This window comes from Nansenia antarctica, assembly GCF_963989245.1.
Source record: "Nansenia antarctica genome assembly, chromosome: 8".
Taxonomy (NCBI): domain Eukaryota; kingdom Metazoa; phylum Chordata; class Actinopteri; order Argentiniformes; family Microstomatidae; genus Nansenia; species Nansenia antarctica.
This window is the reverse complement of record NC_137678.1, coordinates 33,930,329-33,947,828: the sequence shown is the minus strand read 5'-3', so window position 1 is coordinate 33,947,828 and position 17,500 is coordinate 33,930,329. Positions and strand designations below refer to the sequence as shown.

The 17,500-nt window shown below is 45.2% G+C and overlaps 2 protein-coding genes across 2 annotated transcripts in view; both read right to left on the bottom strand.

Moving 5' to 3' along the window:
* lmod2b (leiomodin 2 (cardiac) b) overlaps positions 1-3,658 on the bottom strand; it is a gene marked incomplete at both ends in the record, with an annotated part of 4,074 nt that extends 416 nt beyond the window's left edge. The window contains 3 exons of the mRNA XM_080537770.1: positions 1,018-1,665; positions 2,086-2,790; positions 3,383-3,658. Of these exons, the coding sequence (XP_080393896.1) occupies positions 1,018-1,665; positions 2,086-2,790; positions 3,383-3,658 (1,629 nt within the window). The remainder of the gene's footprint in view (positions 1-1,017; positions 1,666-2,085; positions 2,791-3,382) is intronic.
* Positions 3,659-8,069: 4,411 nt separating this feature from the next.
* The window catches only part of LOC308164146 (ankyrin repeat and SOCS box protein 15-like), a gene marked incomplete at both ends in the record, with an annotated part of 11,803 nt that continues 2,372 nt past the window's right edge, over positions 8,070-17,500 (bottom strand). Inside the window, 8 exons of the mRNA XM_080538292.1 lie at positions 8,070-8,254; positions 8,839-8,992; positions 9,692-9,794; positions 10,568-10,723; positions 11,729-11,873; positions 12,173-12,333; positions 12,946-13,117; positions 13,521-13,659. Coding sequence (XP_080394418.1) covers positions 8,070-8,254; positions 8,839-8,992; positions 9,692-9,794; positions 10,568-10,723; positions 11,729-11,873; positions 12,173-12,333; positions 12,946-13,117; positions 13,521-13,659 — 1,215 coding nt within the window. The remainder of the gene's footprint in view (positions 8,255-8,838; positions 8,993-9,691; positions 9,795-10,567; positions 10,724-11,728; positions 11,874-12,172; positions 12,334-12,945; positions 13,118-13,520; positions 13,660-17,500) is intronic.

The following is a 17,500-nucleotide window of genomic DNA, read 5'->3' as shown; positions in this document are numbered from 1 at the left end:
TGTGCTGTGGTAACGTAAGGCATGTCTCTTATCGAAACAGCAGTGACATGAGTCTATTTATAACTGCAGTAAGTGGCAGGAATTCACAGCCCGGTGACCCTGCCATCTGAGGGCAACGCTGATTTTCCACAACGAGACACACTGAGACATTCGAGGAACTATTCTTTACTCTCTCTGTTTCTCACAAAATGTTTTCTCTCTCTCTCACTCTCCTCGCTCTCTCTCTATCATGCCCGGGGCGGCAGTGACTCAGGAGGTAGAGCCTGCGTCTAATGATCGCAAGGTCGGCAGTTCGGCGGCTCGAACCTCGGCTGGCCACATGTCGAGGTGTCCTTGAGCAAGGCACGGAACCCCTGTCTATGGCCGACTCCTTGCGTAGAGCATAAAATACCAAAGACCAACAATAGACTGACAAGTTGATTTCATGGCAATAAAACTATTATTATTATCATGGGAGCGTTTTCTTTGTTTTGCTTACGTTGGTGTTTGTGTGTGTATGTGTGTATGTGTGTGTGTGTGTGTGTGGGGGGGGGGCAGGGGGCAGATGGGGGGCGGTGACATTTGAATGGATTTCACTGTGGTGTATCGGAACATACCACTTCAACCACAGGGAATGACTCGTGTGATGGTCCTCCGTCACCAGTTTTAATGAGACTATGAAATCTGCGGAATGACAGCTAGAATGTACTGTAGGGCTTAGTATTTTTGCTTTCCTAAGATGACATACTGTCTGCAGGCTTGCTTAGATGGATACATGTTAGTTATTTCCCCCTGTTTCTAGTCTTGTGGTGATAGAGTGTTAGAGCAGATTGTGCAGATTGGTGATAGAGTGCTGACCAGGTTCCCCAGTGGTATGTGAGTCTGGGAACTCTCACTGGTGTCAGCATTTTGTTTTTGCCTGTTCTCTAACCTGCTGGTTGGGTCAGGAGTTTGACCCAACTACGAAAACATATGGGCTGAATGGAGGGCACACTCACACACACACACAGACACACAGACACACAGACACACACTCACCCGTCGGAGGGAGCGTATGCTGCTGTTGCGAATCGAGTCCATGAGCTGGTCGTGTGACGAGCGCAGCGGTGTGGACGGCCTGCTCGCCTCCTCTCCTCTCTTGTCTGCCACGGGTCTCAGAGCGTTCTTCAGCTCCTTCAAGATGCTGTTCGTCTCCTTCTCTTTCCCTCCTCCTCCTCCCTTCTTCCCTTTCTTGCCTTTCTTGCCGTGCTGCTTCTTGCTGCCCTCCTCATGCAACCTGATCACCTCTGCGATCTTTCTGGTGGGTTTATTCTTCTTCGGTGGGGGCTGGGAGGAGGGAGGGAGAGGGGGAGGAGGAGGAGGAGGAGGTGGGGGAGGGGGAGGCAGTGGGGGTGTGTGCTTCTTGGTGGTGTCGTTGCGGGGGAGTTTGGGCGAGGACCAGGGAGAGGCCCGGGGTGAGTTGTAGGGTGAGGTGGCCTTCTGCAGAGCGGTGGTGCGTGGGTTAACAGGGACCTCTAGCGCCCCCTGCTGCTGCCTCTGTTCCTGCAGCCGTCTCTGCCTCTGGAAGTCCAGGTTCCGTGTCAGGATGCCTGTCATGCTCATCCTGGGGCCCGGCAGATGGAACTGGTAACCCAGCTTGATCAGGGTGTGGTTCTCCCTCAGTACCTTCACCATATCCATCTCCACCTGGGGAAGGGAGGGAGGGAGGGAGGGAGGGAGGGAGGGAGAGAGAAAGGGTGTGGGCAGGGAGGGAGAGAGAAAGGGTGTGGGCAGAGAGAGGGAGAGAGAGAAAGTGAAATAATTAGTTTTTTTACTATGTGAAAACCATGCCAGTATACTAATATACTACAGACTATCTTCACTTGTCTTGAACTCGAGTGTATGTTGCTTAAAAGTTATAAGTGAGTTGATAAAATGTTATTTTGTTTGTCAACAATCATTCTGGACCTCAGATCTTGAATAAAAATCAGATGCGGACCTTTGAGTAATATGTTTTAGAACCCCTGCGGTATAGTTTCAACAAGCTAGTACGAGTCAACAGGTAGATTGACAGGTATATTGACATCAACAAGCTGAGTCAACAGGCAGATTGACAGACTGACTGACCTGGCCTCCACACATGTGTCTCTGGTTGTGGAAGCGCAGCTCGGTGAGCGTTCTGTTCCCAGGCAGGGCCTGCACCAAGGCCAGCACTCCTTTGCCCGTGACGAAGTTTGACTCGACGTTGAGGCTGGTGATGGAGGTGTTCTCGCGTAGCGTCTTGGCTATGGAGAGGGCGACCTGGTCATCGGCGTGGGTGTTCGCCAGGCTAAAGAGACGCACGTGTGTGTTCGACCTCAGAGCCTCGGCGAACCGGATCAGAGTCTCTTTGCTGATGTCGTCGATGTTGTTGAGGTTGACCTCGGTGAGGTTGGGGTCGTTGCTAAGGACTGCCTCGAGGGCGTCGTCGACGACAGTCGGGTTGACTGTTGTGGGGTCGTTGTCAAGAGGGGGAGGGGGAGGAGTTATTCTCATAGGCTCCACTCTCGGGGGTCTCAGTAGCCTGAGGGCGTCGACCTGCTGCTGATGCTGAGGAGCAGAATCTTCTGGGGGGGGGGCGGCTTTGAACTCCTCCTCGGGTTCATCTTCATCCTCTGTCACAGCATCATCTTCCTCACTCTCCTCTTCCTCCTCCTCCTCCTCTTCTTCCTCTTGATCTTCACACTCTTTCTGTTGTTTCTCGCTCTCTTCATCCTTCTCTTCCTCTGCTTCGCTGTCGCTCTCTGTCACGCACTCTTCCTCACTCTTCTCTGCCTCCTCTTCCTCCTCATCCTGCATTTAGACACAAAGTGACAATCAAATCAGTCATTATTAGTAAATACCAGATACTAAAATATGAATATATATATTTCTCATTGATTCTTTCTAACCTTTTGTTCAATACTGTAATTCTAACATAACAATGTTGTTGTTGTTTCACTATGCCAGTCAACATAAAGGTCCCTTTAAGGGACTCTGTTGTACCGGACAGTTCCAGACGATTGTATACAAGTATACTGTAGAACAACTTGAAACTACACTGACTAAACTTTCTCATGAAATTATGTCTAAGAATTCACCGTCACCACACTATGGCATCATCATAACAATGTGACAACACCACAGGTTAGATTTAAACCACATCAGACAGGCCAACACCCTGCCAACATTTAAACAGGCCCTCAAAACCCACCTCTTCAAGCTTGCCTTCACCAGTTAACCCTCCCCCTCCTTCCCATGTGTCCCCAGCATTACTACTCGATCTTTTCAGTTTGTAAAGCGTCTTTGAGTGTCTAGAAAAGCGCTATATAAGTCTAATGTATTATTATTATTATTATTATTAATAATAATAAACCGTCATAGTCACGCTGGATAAGAAACTCACTGGTTTGGGGCTGCATCCCGCTATCTCGTCCTCCAGCAGCTTCTGAGTCTCCGTCTCCCAGTACTTGAGCAGGGCCTCTCTGCTGAAGGTTCCCGTGGGGGTCTTCTCCGTCTGGTCTCTCTGTCTCAGGCCGATCGGCACGTTGGAGTCCGGGTCGATGTCCGCCAGCTCCTTCTCCAGCTCCGCCAGCTCCTCTGGGCTCAGGGAGGCCAGCAGCTCATCCTCATCCACGTCCTCATACTTGCTCAGCTCCCGACGGTAGCCAAAGCAGCTCATGACCAGAGGCTGGTGGTCAGGGTGGTCAGGGTGGTCAGGGTGGTGGGTTCTGCCTTGGGGTGTGAGGCTCCAGTCGGAGGTGAGGTCTCCCTGGGGTTGGATTCTGATCCCGGTGGGTGCTGGGCTCTCTTGGTTCTCTTGGTTCTCTTGGTTCTCTTGGTTGTCTTGGTTCTGGGCTCTCTTGTCTGAGTCCAGACAAAGGGGTGCCTCTGTGGGGGGTGTGAGTCTCTGTGTGGGGTGCGAGTCAGTGTTTTTCTCTGTGCTGGTTCTTGGAGGGGGAACAACAGGGGGGCCTGGTTGGGTTGTTGGTATGTGTGTGAGTGTATGTGAGATAGATGATGTGTGTGTGAGAGAGACGGGTGTGTGAGTGTGTGTGTCCTGTTCTCCTTTTGCTCTAATCTCTCCAGCTGCTGCAGGGGCCTTAAGAGAGGGATCAGGGGGGAGCGTAACAAAGCGTCGGCCCATGATGCATGAGGCTTTTTTGGGAGGCGCTGGTCAGAGAGATAGAGCCACAAAAAGCGAGTGAGCTCAGAGAGAGGTCCAGGGAGGGCATGTCAGCGAGTCCCGGGCGCTTTGTTCATGGCCAAAAAAAGCCCAACTTGCGAGAGACACCCCGAGACAGATACACAGACAGAGAGGAAGACAAACACAGAAACACAGAGAGAGAGACAGTGAGGAACACACACTCACACTCTCTCACACATACACACACACACACACACACACACACACTCACCCACTCACACATACACACACACACACACACACACACACAGAGACAGACGCACAGACAGAGAGAAAGACAAACACAGAAACACACTCTCACTCCCACACACACACACACACACACACACTCACACTCTCACACACACACAGTCATAGTCACAGTCAATTTATCTAAACACGCACCAAACTACACCGGTTTAGGGCGCCCTGGGCACAGATTCTAAAACAGAGAGAAAACACACACACACACACTCACACTCACACTCTCTCTCTCACACACACACACACACACACACACAAAGATACAGACACACACTGAGAAGCACCGACAAAGGGAGAGACACACCAAGAGACCTCTATAGAACAGCCATCATGACATCATACATGACACACTAGAGATCATCGAGAGCTTACTTACAGCAGTTTGTAATTGCAATGCTGTTGTAGTACTTGTTACATTACTGGTTTGAACCAAGTGGTTTGTTTATTCAGTTGGAGAGCGTGTGTAGGTCTATTTTGGCTTTGTCACCTTCAAGTGTCTTTATCACTATTCAACATTGTTGTGACACACGTCTGGTCGTCCAACAAGGTTACAGTGAACACATGGTTTCATGGTGTCATCGAATAATGACAAAATGGATTGACCTTTCTTGGCCTTTTTAGTGGATTTTACATAAAATGAAAATACAGAAAATAGCGGTAGCAATAATTTGAAAGAGGGTTTATCATAATTTTTTGTTTTCTCAGAGCTGACAGTGAGGTGTGCAGTGTCCCTGTGTGATGTTCCTTCTCTTTTCTACCAGGCTTTTAGACAGACCATCATACTGTACGATAGCAGTGTAATTCTCTGACGGCCTGAAGGATAGTACTTGTTTTGGAGGGCAAAAAGAATGTCGATAGTGTAGTTTATAGAGCTTAAAACTGGCTCACATGTTCTCTCTATCAGAATTGCCCAGTCATAAATCTCATCGGCCTAGTGGTTGGCTGCCTGCTACAGGGCCTATCTCTTCCTCTCTCCAGCCAAAAATAGCTTGTCACTACTAATGAAACAGCAAATCCACTATTTGATCTGGGATTGGGGGGTTATATTTTGTGGTTAGATGTTGTTCCTCTGTCCATTCTAGAGTAAACATACTAGCTAGATGTTGACAATGGCTGGCCACGTGTCGAGGTGTCCTTGAGCAAGGCACTGAACCCATAATTGCTCCAGGGTTGCCGTCTATGGCTGACCTTTTGCCTAGAGCATAAAATACCAAATTCCAACAATTGTTGAATTTGACAAGTTGATTGCATGGCAATAAAAACAATTATTATTATAATTGTTATCATTATAATAGTGTATGCCATTTAGCTGATGCTTTTATCCAAAGCGACTTACAGTACATTGCAGTGAGTGCGTATATGTTTCAGTATACCGTATGGTCCCAGTGGGGAAGTGTAGCTGGACAGAGGGCTTGATGGCAAGAACACCATGTCCACTCTGCATGTCTCTGAGCAGCAGGCTCCTGTTGACAAGGCTGGAATGTTGTTGCCCAGATAACAAGTGAGACTGGTAACACTAGGCCTGTTCACTCAACACCAGGGCCGGCCCTAGGACTTTTGTGGCCCTAAGCAAGATTTTTTATGTGGCACCCCCCCCCCCCCCCCCCCACACACACACACACACACATGTTTTGTCGGGGGGTTGGAGTTTCCGATTGACGGGTGTTTTCGATAGGCCGGGGTTTAATCGACAAGGGGGGGCATAAGAAATTGGCATCAATCCACACACAATACCCCATAATGACAAAATTTTTAGAAATTTCTGAAAATGTATTCAAATTGAAACACAGAAATACTTCATGTGCATAACATTTGCTAAAAAGACTGACAAAAATGTCATCAACAAATCACCCAGTAAGTTGAATTGAGTTCATCTTAATGCAAGGATAATAGTTAATGTAATTTTGGAATCAATATCTTTGTTTTTATAGGGCCTCTGATTTGCATAGGAATCAATTACACACTGTGTAGATTAGGATGTCACTACCAACTCTCAAATTGTATACTTTTCTCTTGATCCTGACAAACTCCCTGCCAATGACAAATATAGCCATAAATTGATACAGCTACCACTATTCTTCACATGAGAGATGGTGCAGAAACTGGGAATTTTTTTTGGGCCACTTGGTTATACTGTAGACCAATTTTGTAGAGATGATGTTGTCCCATCGACTGTGCTTTTTCATCTCCACCATTCAACTTTGTACATTTTTGTCTCCTCAGGCCTCAGGGTCACATTCCTGAACAGTTTTGTTCCTCTCCATTTGCTCAATTTATAATGACAACCTGATCATTGATTCCTATGCAAATCAAAGACATTGATTCCAAAATGACATTAACTATTATCCTTGCATTAAGATGGACTCAATGGACCATCCAACAGTCCTCCAAAAAAATATAATGTCTTGGGACCCTAGCTCCAGCCCTAACCCTAGCTCCAGCCCTAACCCTAGCTCCAGGCCTAACCCTTGCTCCATCCTTGACCCTAGCTCATGCCCGATAACCAATTGGTATTATTAAAGGGGAGGAATAATCGACCAAAATAACGTTTCCAAACTTTTTCTGAGGAGTTTAGGTGAACTGTATCCTGGTCTAAAGTGAGTCAGGGTGCGCAGTGTGTATTTTATTTAATTTTGTTCATAGTTTTATGTTGTAATGTAGACAAACAAACAGACTCTTTGATTTAACCTCTATATATAGCAATAAGATGTAAGATGTAATAATTATTTACAGCAAAACAAAATAATTCACAGTCACTGAACCATCATAGCATTTGTAAACATGCAGCAGGTTGAATTTGGTGCTTCGCTACAGGCTTGAGTGCTTAGACTGTGATGTCATAGGCACTTTACCTTGTTGTTATATTTGTCACCTACAACTGATAGTATGTTCATTTCGTCTGTCAAAAATGATTATCCATTCCAACCTTCACAGTGAAATCGTCATTGGCATGGACAACATTGTGGGGGGCAGGTAGCATCTGGCCTGTAGAGGGAGCTACCGGACTATGGTGGAGAGTGGGAGATGGGGTAATTGGACACCAGGCTGGTACCAATTATGCCATCATCCACTCTCCACCACAGTCCTGTAGCTCCCTCTACAGGGCAGACGCTGCCTGCCCTCCATAAAACATATTTATGTCCTATTCAGTTATCCCCACCAACTCATTGCCGCGGGCCTGCCCTCCGCCGCTATGCTACTCAGACAGCCATATTCATTATCTGAATAGGGCCAACTCAATATTATGGATTATTGTCAAAGCGATATTATGCTCCATGATATTATGTCCAAAGTTATTCCCATTGACATCAATGTAAGATTTCTGTAAATCAATTACATGCGCAGATAGATTAGGATACCAAATGGTAAATGGACTGCACTTATATGGCATCTTATTTCAAAGCGCTTTACAATGGCCTCTCATTCACCCATACACACACATTCACATACCAATGGCGGCCAAGCTATCATGCAAGGCACCAGCCCGCTCATTGGGAGCAATTTGGGGTTCAGTGTCTTGCCCAAGGACACCTCGACAGGTGGACAGCCGGGGATTGAACCGCCGACCTTGCGATCATTAGACGCCAGCTGTACCTCCTGAGCCACAGCTGCCCCAATTAATTTGGTACTGACTTAAACACCCTCATGAGAGTGAGGATGACGGTGATGAGGATGATCCGTACAGGTCATATTCCCTGTATAAGAGGTAATTCTTGACCGCTGGAGGGAAGGGGACAGCAGACATGATGTCAGGGTCACACAGTCTCCTGGAGGTCATCAGTCTCCTGATCTCTAGTCTGCACAGGTGCTGCAGGGACCTGGGGTTACCTGGGGGAAGGCCACAAAAACAACACGTCTGAGTAACGCTAACGCAGCGTGCGCTAATGCTAACGCAGCATGTCAATGGGGGTTAGTGGTGGACTAGTGGATAGTGAGTTGGACATGTGATCAGAAGGTCATGACGTCAAACCCCACCTGGGAACACCACCACCAGTAGTGTGCCCTTGAGTAAGGCACTTAACCCTAAATTACTCCAGGGAGACTCCCTGTAATCTCTTATTGTAAATTGACTTGGATTGCAAAATAACAGCATCCGCACACTCAAACACTGTGCAAAAACTTAGTTTTATTGTGAGCATTCAGTCATAGACCTTCTTCAGGCATAAAGCAGATGAAGAAGAAGGTTTTACACAGTGTTTGAGTGTGCGGATGCTGTTATTTTGCACTCTATTGATACTCTTCAGTTCCAGCACCCCAGCAGAGACTGATCACGGATGAGTGGTGGTATATTCACTATTTTGATTAAGTTGACTTGGATAAAAGCGTCTGCTAAATGGTTAAAATGTAAAAAAAATAATAAATAATAATAATAATAATAATAATAATACTGTGGGCCAGTGCCTCTGCCTCACCCAGGACGTCACAGATCTTCGGCCACTCTCTCCGTTTCTCCAGGATCCGTTGGAGGTTGACGCAGAGGGCCGGGTGTCGGACGTAGTCCAGGAGGGTCTGCACCACGGCCCCAGACAGGTGGACCACCCACGCCATGGAGATGAAGTCACAGAACTGGACCGGGGACAGAGAGAGGGAGTCGTCTCACAGAGGTTGAGTATACATACACGTTTAGAAGAAGAAAAATAGTTCTTCATTTGTCCCTATATGGGAACCTTATGAATAACTCTTTTGGGTTCCATGTAGAACCCTCTGGGGAATGGGTTCTATGTGGCACCTAGAAGGGTTCCCCTACAGGGACCAATGAGGAACCCTTATTCAGTAAACTACAACCTTTTTCCCCATGATAATATAATATACTGTGTGTGGGTTCGGAAAGTATTCAGACCCCCTTAAATGTTTCACTCTTTGTCATATTCCAGCCATTTGCTAAAATCAATTAGTGTTTATTTTGTAATAAATCTGCAAACATTTCTACAAGTCTGTGTTTTTCTGACAATAGGGTGCTGTGTGTGCATGAACGAGGAAATAAATGAAATTAATTGATTTTAGCAAATGGCTGCAATATGACAAAGGGTGAAAAATGTAAGGGGGTCTGAATACTTTTCCGAACCCATTGTGTATATATTCACACACGTATAATATATATATATATATAAGCCATTTAGCTGACGCTTTTATCCAATGCGACTTACATTCTAGTGAGTGCATACATTTTTTTGTATAGTCCCAGCGGGAATCGAAGCCTATTAAACTGACCCAACTGAGGCACAGAGGACCGCCACCCCAAGAGTGTGGGCCAGCAGTACTTACTGACACTCTGTCAGTGTGACAGTAGATGTGACAGGCCCGGTTGTGGAGCTCGCTCCAGGAGCAGTCTGTGTCCTGGCTCCTGGTATGGTTACACTGGAAGCACCTGCAAGAGTTGTGTGTTGTAGAGAGATGAAGACCACAACTGTCATCTTTAACTAGGAGTCTGTCTGCCTGCCTGCCTGCCTGTCTGCCTGCCTGTCTATCTGTCTGTCTGTCTGCCTGCCTGCCTGTCTATCTGTCTGTCTGCCTGCCTGCCTGCCTGCCTGCCTGCCTCCGTCCGTCTATCCATCCATCTTTAAGTTTTAGCGGTCTCTCGTGAAGCAGAGGTGATGGGAATCATGCTCTAGTGATGGCATATCTCTGCCTGTGTAGCTCTTCTAAACCAGGACGTAGTCTTTGCACCATGTGGTTGTCCTTGTGTCTGGAATCTATGCACTGCAAAAAGTAAATCTAAGTATGAAATATCTTAAACCTATATTTGCTTGTTTTTTGTCTGACTGCACTACTATATCTTAAGATATCTTTTACTTGTTTTAAAAACAATCTTGGCAAGTGAAATCTTCCTGTTCTGTTGGCAGCTAATTTTGCTTATTTTAAGTAATATTTCCCCCATTTTCTTTTTGCAGTGTGCGAGAGGCCGCTGGTTCAAACCCCACAGGTTACACTCAGTCATAACCTTGTGGCACTCTTGAAGTAGTATGGTAGTATTGAAGTGTTGTAGTGTAGCTGTGTGTAGCCAATGAGCCAGTCGTCTCAGTACTGAATTTCCCCTCAGGAATCAATAAAATGCGTCCGTCCGTCCGTCCATCCATCTATCTATCTATCTATCTATCTATCTATCTATCTATCCATCCATCCATCCATCCATCCATCCACCTCTCTGCGTCGTATCCGTTGTTGAGCAGCAGTCTCAGCATGGTCTGGTCTGGGAGGCAGTACTGCAGCGCTGTGGGGAACTCTGTGTTGCTGAGCATCCTGAAGAAGCAGTTCACCTCCGCCCCATGGGCCAGCAGCAGACGCACCAGCTCATACCTGGAGACCAGACCAATACAGACTGGTGTCAGACCTGGACATCAGGTCAATACAGACTGGTGTCAGACCTGGACATCAGGTCAATACAGACTGGTGTCAGACCTGGACATCAGGTCAATACAGACTGGTGTCAGACCTGGACATCAGGTCAATGCAGACTGATGTCAGACCTGGACATCAGGTCAATACAGACTGGTATCAGACATGGGTTGAAGTCTTTTTTTTTTTTTTTTTTTTTTTATCATTTGAAATGGTTATCTGTGCTAGATTGAGTTTGCCTGATGCAATGTAACCAATGCAACCAAAAGACAAACCCCCACCAATCTGGCACTCTAGAGAGACTCTAGGCAGAATGATTTCAAATACTATTTAGACCCCCAGGTCTGAAATAGTAAAGAAAATCAATGACAGAGCTTGTTTTGTGAGCCCGCTAACAATGTAATGTTATAGTTAACTAGGTAGTAGTGGTAAGCGTGGTAGGTAGGCTTGACTAGCGAGTGTGTCATTGATTTTCAACAACGTTGATGAAACGAAAGTCTGAATAATTTGATTGGTTGCTGACTTGTTCCCGGTGTCACCAGCCCTGCCCTCACATTATGTTTCAATTGTTTCATTCAGGGTAGTTCTCTGACGGGTCAGTTTGTCTCCCAGTTATAATAGTGCAGAATAGAGATAATTAGTCTGTGCCTAGAGTCTTCCATTTCTTGAAGAGACTTTTTTTCACAACATTTCTTCCTGATGTCATTGTGTGGGCTCACACCTCCTGCTCCAGTAGCACCATTAGCATACCTCTCCCCCCCAACTACCTAGCACACAGAAGGTTCTAAAATGGAACCCAAAATTATTCTACATGGAACCTTCGACCTTGGGTCCCCTGAAAGGCGCTATATAGATTTATGTTGTTATTATTATTATTATGATGATGATGATGATAATGATTATTATTATTATTAATAACCCTTTTTTGGTCAGTGTCAAGGGTCAGCTCTCCTGCTCCTGCCCTACCTCCCAGCACGCACGGCCACTAGGAGGCAGCGCAGGGGGTCCAGGTTGGGCTTGGCCCCAGCGGCCAGCAGCATCTCTGTGCAGGTGACGTCTCCGTTAGACACAGTGAAGTAGAGGGCGCTGCGCCGCATGTCTCCGTAGTTGTCTGATAATACAAACAAAAATGAATGAAAAATGGTTTGATCCCCGGCTGGCCACATGCCGAGGTGTCCTTGGGCAAGACACTGAACCCCAAATTGCTCCCAATGAGCGGGCCGGCGCCTTGCGTGGTAGCTTGCCGCCATTGGTGTATGAATGTGTGTGTGAATGGATGAATGAATGAGAGGCCGTTGTAAAGTGCTTTGGACTAAGGTGCTATATAAGTATAATCTAATAAGGTGCTATATAAGTATAGTCTAATAAGGTGCTATATAAGTGCAGTCCATCTACAGGTCCCAGACCCACCTGAGATGTGGTCCTCCAGCAGATTATTGAGGTCGAAGCCCTTCTCTATCAGCAGCTCCTGGCAGGTGGCGTGCCCCCCGTCTGCAGCTGAGTGGAGGGGGCTCATCGCAGACAGACGCAGGGCTCGCTTGGTGGTGACGGGGATGAACGTCCTCAGCACTCTGCCACGCGCCAGAGGAAGGGACCGTCATATATATATACCTCTGTATATACCTCGAGTCTACCGTACATGCCATACTGTACCTATCACTAACTTTGTCATGTCATGAGCTTATATCATTATATCACTATTTGCACTTCTGGTTAGATGCTAAACTGCATTTCGTTGTCTGGTATTTGTACTCGACGCAATGACAATAAAGTTGAATCTAATCTAATATAATATAATCTAGATTGCTCATTATGGTCATTTCCCTTGAGCTTTATGAGCAGAAATGATGTAGGATTAATAAATAAAACAACTAAGCAGAAATCTGCGTGCTGCCCTGTTCTCGTCTGTGACTCCTCTCTGTCGTTTATCTCAAATGTGTGGTTATAGTTTTGAATACCGTTACTGTTATACTGGACGGTTGGGCCAATTCCATTTCAATTCAGGAAGTAAACTGAAATTCCTGAATTGACTTAATTAAAATGGAATTGACCCCAACCCTGCTATACTGTATAATGATATAATACGGTAGGTGCTGTTATGTAGGATCTGTTGACCTATTCCTGTGGTGAAAGTGGGAGGGTATGTTAGTGGTATTTGGGGGGGGGGGGGGGGGGGCACTCACAGGTAGTGTCCCTCATAGGCAGCCCTGTGGATGGGCAGCTGGAAGGCCAGGCTAGCTATGTTGGGGTTGGCTCCGTGTTCTAGGAGAAGGTCAATGCAGTCAAGGTTGCCTGAACCAGCAGCATCATACAGAACAGTGTCCCTGTTGGTGGCCTGGGCATTCACATCGCCACCTGGTGGACAACCAGAGGAGGACAACAACACTGGTTCACTCATACAGTATGTCGATCCACAAACAGTAGTAGAGAAGGGTCTCTGTATCAGACAGATTAGTTGGCTCTCCAAATCATGTCTGGTAATTTACATTACATTTACATTTTTGGCATTTGGTAGACGCCTTATTCCAAAGCGACTTACAATCAATACATTTTGACTAAGTAAGCGAATCATCTATCCACCAGGCGTAGCAGGAAAAGTAATCTTGCTCAGGCCAGAGGCCAATGGCAGTCGTGCTAGAAAAAGGAAGATTTAAAAAATAAAAATAATAATGAATAGACACTGGAGAAACACTACAGGGGGTTAGTAGATGTTTCAGGAGAAACAGTATGGGGGGGGGGGGGGGGGGGGTCGGCTCACCATGTTCTATGAGAATATCCAGGATGTCTGCGTGGCCGTATTCTGCTGCGATGCCCATTGGCGTCACCCCGTGGCCGTCCTTTCCCGTCACCTTGCCCCCGTGTCTCAGCAGCATCCTCAGGATGGCACAGCAGCCCATCTGGGGGGGGGGGGGGAGATGTTCAGACAGCTTCTCTTGGAGGAACATGGAAGGCCAGTAAAGAGATTCTTAATAAAAAAAAACAATATTTTTACTAAAGCTATATGGCAATGATTATCATTAGCATGTTTATTAATTCTTTTTTTTTGTGATGAATGTTTTATTATTATTTCAGGGAGTAAAACAAGGGAGTGGTAACATACAAATAAACAAAGGAGAAAATACAATAACAAAAATACGATCTACCAGTACAAATACAAAATTCCCATAAATCTTCCACCCCCCCCCCTTCCCAATCTCCCTTTACCCCAATAGTCCCCTACCTCCCCCTCCTCCCACAAATGCCCCTCCCGCCAAAGACCTCCCACCCACCCGCCCAATCACAACCCCCCCGCCACCCTCCCCCACCCCACAGGACCCCATGGAAGGAGCAAATTGATTAGCCTATAGTAGCGTCTTGAGAATGCTGATAGTTTGGTCCCAGCATGAAACATTGTCAGAGATTGCCTGATGTCTATTAGCTATCCAATGTTCCATGCTGGCTAAGTCTATAAAGTCCAAGATCCACCTCTGTATGGTCAGGAAATGGGGTGACTTCCACCTGCAAGCTATAAGTCTTTTGGCCGCTGTAAGGCCGGCCAGCCAGATGCGTCTTTGTTTAGTATGTAAATCCAGAGTTGAACTGTCATTTAGCTGATGACAGGACTGATTTAGGACTGATGGTGAGTGTGAGATCTGCTTGGACAGGATGAGGGACAATGTGTCACAAACCTTCCTCCAGAAATCCACAACTCCAGGGCATTCCCATACCATGTGCAAAAAAGTGCCAACTGTATTTTGTGTGCACAGAGTGCAGTTAGGTGAGGGTATGGTCTTTATTTTATGTAGGAGATATGGGGTAAAGTATGTCCTATGAATAAAGTCGATGTACTGCTAAACAATGTACAGTAGTGTTCTAGTTAACTAGGTAACAATGTACAGTAGTGTTCTAGTTAACTAGGTAACAATGTAAAGTAGTGTTCTAGTTAACTAGGTAACAATGTAAAGTAGTGTTGTAGTTAACTAGGTAACAATGTACAGTAGTGTTCTAGTTAACTACCGTAGGTAACAATGTAAAGTAGTGTTCTAGTTAACTAGGTAACAATATAAAGTAGTGTTCTAGTTAACTAGGTAACAATGTACAGTAGTGTTCTAGTTAACTAGGTAACAATGTAAAGTAGTGTTGTAGTTAACTAGGTAACAATGTAAAGTAGTGTTCTAGTTAACTAGGTAACAATGTAAAGTAGTGTTCTAGTTAACTAGGTAACAATGTAAAGTAGTGTTCTAGTTAACTAGGTAACAATGTAAAGTAGTGTTCTAGTAACTAGGTAACAATGTAAAGTAGTGTTCTAGTTAACTAGGTAACAATGTAAAGTAGTGTTTTAGTTAACTAGGTAGCAGTCCAATCCATTTCGCTGCTGTATTTTGGCTTGACTAGCGAGTTTGTGTTGTGATTCTCACCCTAGTTTCACCCTTTTCCATAGTTTTGAATAATACATGTGTGGACTGACGATGTAGCGCAGCCTAACTTATTCTAATAATTATTTAACATAGTTTTATTCTGATAATGATTCCCCCCTCCTCCCAGACTTACAAGGTCACATTATTATTGGATTGGTTGTTTGCGTGCCGGGTGAAGTTAGCTAAACATTTAACCTGATAGCTAGCAAGAGAAACATAATGTCACTCTCCAAAGGTCTAAAGAGGAAAGTTGACGGTGAAAACAGGGCATTTAAACAGGAATGGACAGCGAACTATGCGTTCATCCTACCTGGTTTCATCAATGCAAAGCCGTTGTGAGAGACTCACATTTTCCGTGCTCACAATGAATGTTCCCTTCCACCTATACATGCGAGTTGTCCTTTTCATCAATGAATGCGATAAAGACGGACTAGAGGAATCGATTGGTGCATAAAAACCTTGAGAACTGCCGGATTAAAGTGTCGTCCATAATAATAATAAATAATAATATTACATTAGACTTATAGCGCTTTTCTAGACACTCAAAGACGTCCATATCACCAGATAGCCAACAAATAGTGACCGATGGGAGATGCCAGTTTTCTCATTAAGTGAGATTTAATAGCCTAATATTATTTTTTCTATTTTTAATGAATTTATTAATTTATTCATTGTAATTATTATCCCTAGTAATGTAGCGTGTTTGCGCTGTCATTAAATGTTTTTCAGGAGCATAGGCTAAGCGGATTCAGCTTCTTCTTCTTTTTTGCGCCGATTTAGTTGTCAATGTTTTTCATACAATTAAACTGCATTTGCTTTGTTACTGTTCACATGTGTGGTGCAGTCACATTCACATAGCCTATAAGTAAACATTAAGTTTGAATTATTTACTGAGCTGGCGTTACTTTTTTCAAACCACACACCGCATGTCGGCTATTTCAGCACCACGCATTGTCCACCTACTTATCACTATGAGGGGTTCAGCGTCAGTGCACCCCGCTGCAAGTTACTGTCGCATAGTTGTAGCCAATAAAGGCCTATATGTAGGCTATATAGGCTATTATATATCATTTATATACCTAATACCAACATCAAAATAGATTGTATGCCTCTACAAATCATATTACACCAGGTAAAATCCGTCACAACTTGGAATATTTTAGAGCTCCCCCAAAATTTCACAAACCATGTTTCCAGGGGAGCTCATGTCACCACTAGGGGAGCTATAGCTCCCCGAGCTCCCCCTTATTTCGCACCCTGGCGCCAAGATACAAGAGCAGCGGTTCAAACCATGTGGAGAGAGGACGCAGCACAAAGGACCAATAATACCATTCGAAGTTTGGTAGACCCAATCCCCCTTCACTTTTTTGCCTCTGGAGGGTTGAGAATTTAAGTCTGGGCTTCTTCCTCCCCCATATAAAATGAGAAGAGATAGAGTGTAGTTTCTTCCAATAACCGCTTGGTGGGGCTAGAGAAAGCATGGAACTAAAAAAAAAAACGTGGAAGAATATTAATTTTAACAACTGAGATACGGGAATTAAATGAGAGGGGTGAAGTTTTCCACCTTTGTAGATCGGATTCTACCTCCTTCAACACATTCTTATAATACTGTGTTAGAAATCGAGGAGTAGATAGAGATACCTAGATATTTAATATTCTGGACGACTGGGATGTTTAGTGGGATATCTAACTGTCTAGCTGAGGTATTCAGTGGTTATAGAGCTGATTTTCCCCAGTTAATTTTGTAACCCGAAATTCGGCTAAAATTATTAAAGATATTTAGAAGATGGGGAAGTGACTGAGGGATATTCAGAATAAAAAGAAGGATATCATCAGCATACAGAGATATGTGATGTTTGGTGTTGTGGACCGTAATAGGATCATGGGTGACTGATTGGCGAACGGCCTGGGCCACAGGTTCAAGAGATAGGGCAAACAGCAGAGGAGAGAGAGGGCAACCCTGGCGCGAGCTGCGGGATACTGAGAATTGTTTAGAGCATATGTTCCCTGTCAGAACCATTGCTGTCGGGTTGGAATATAGTAGTTTTATCATGGCTACATAATTATCTCCAAAGCCCATATAGCGTAAAACCACCCATAAGAAGTGCGACTCGAGACGATCAAAGGCTTTCTCAGCATCAAGGGAGAGGATAGCATTTGATGAGTCAGTAGTATTCGAAGAGTCAATAATATGGAGAAGGCGGCGAACATTGACTGAGGCAAGGCGACTTTTAATGAAGCCTGTTTGGTCTTCATGCACTAAGGTAGTCATAAATGGTTCCAGCCGTGAGGCTAGAACTTTGGCATACAGATTAGTATCTGTATTTAAAATTGACAAGGG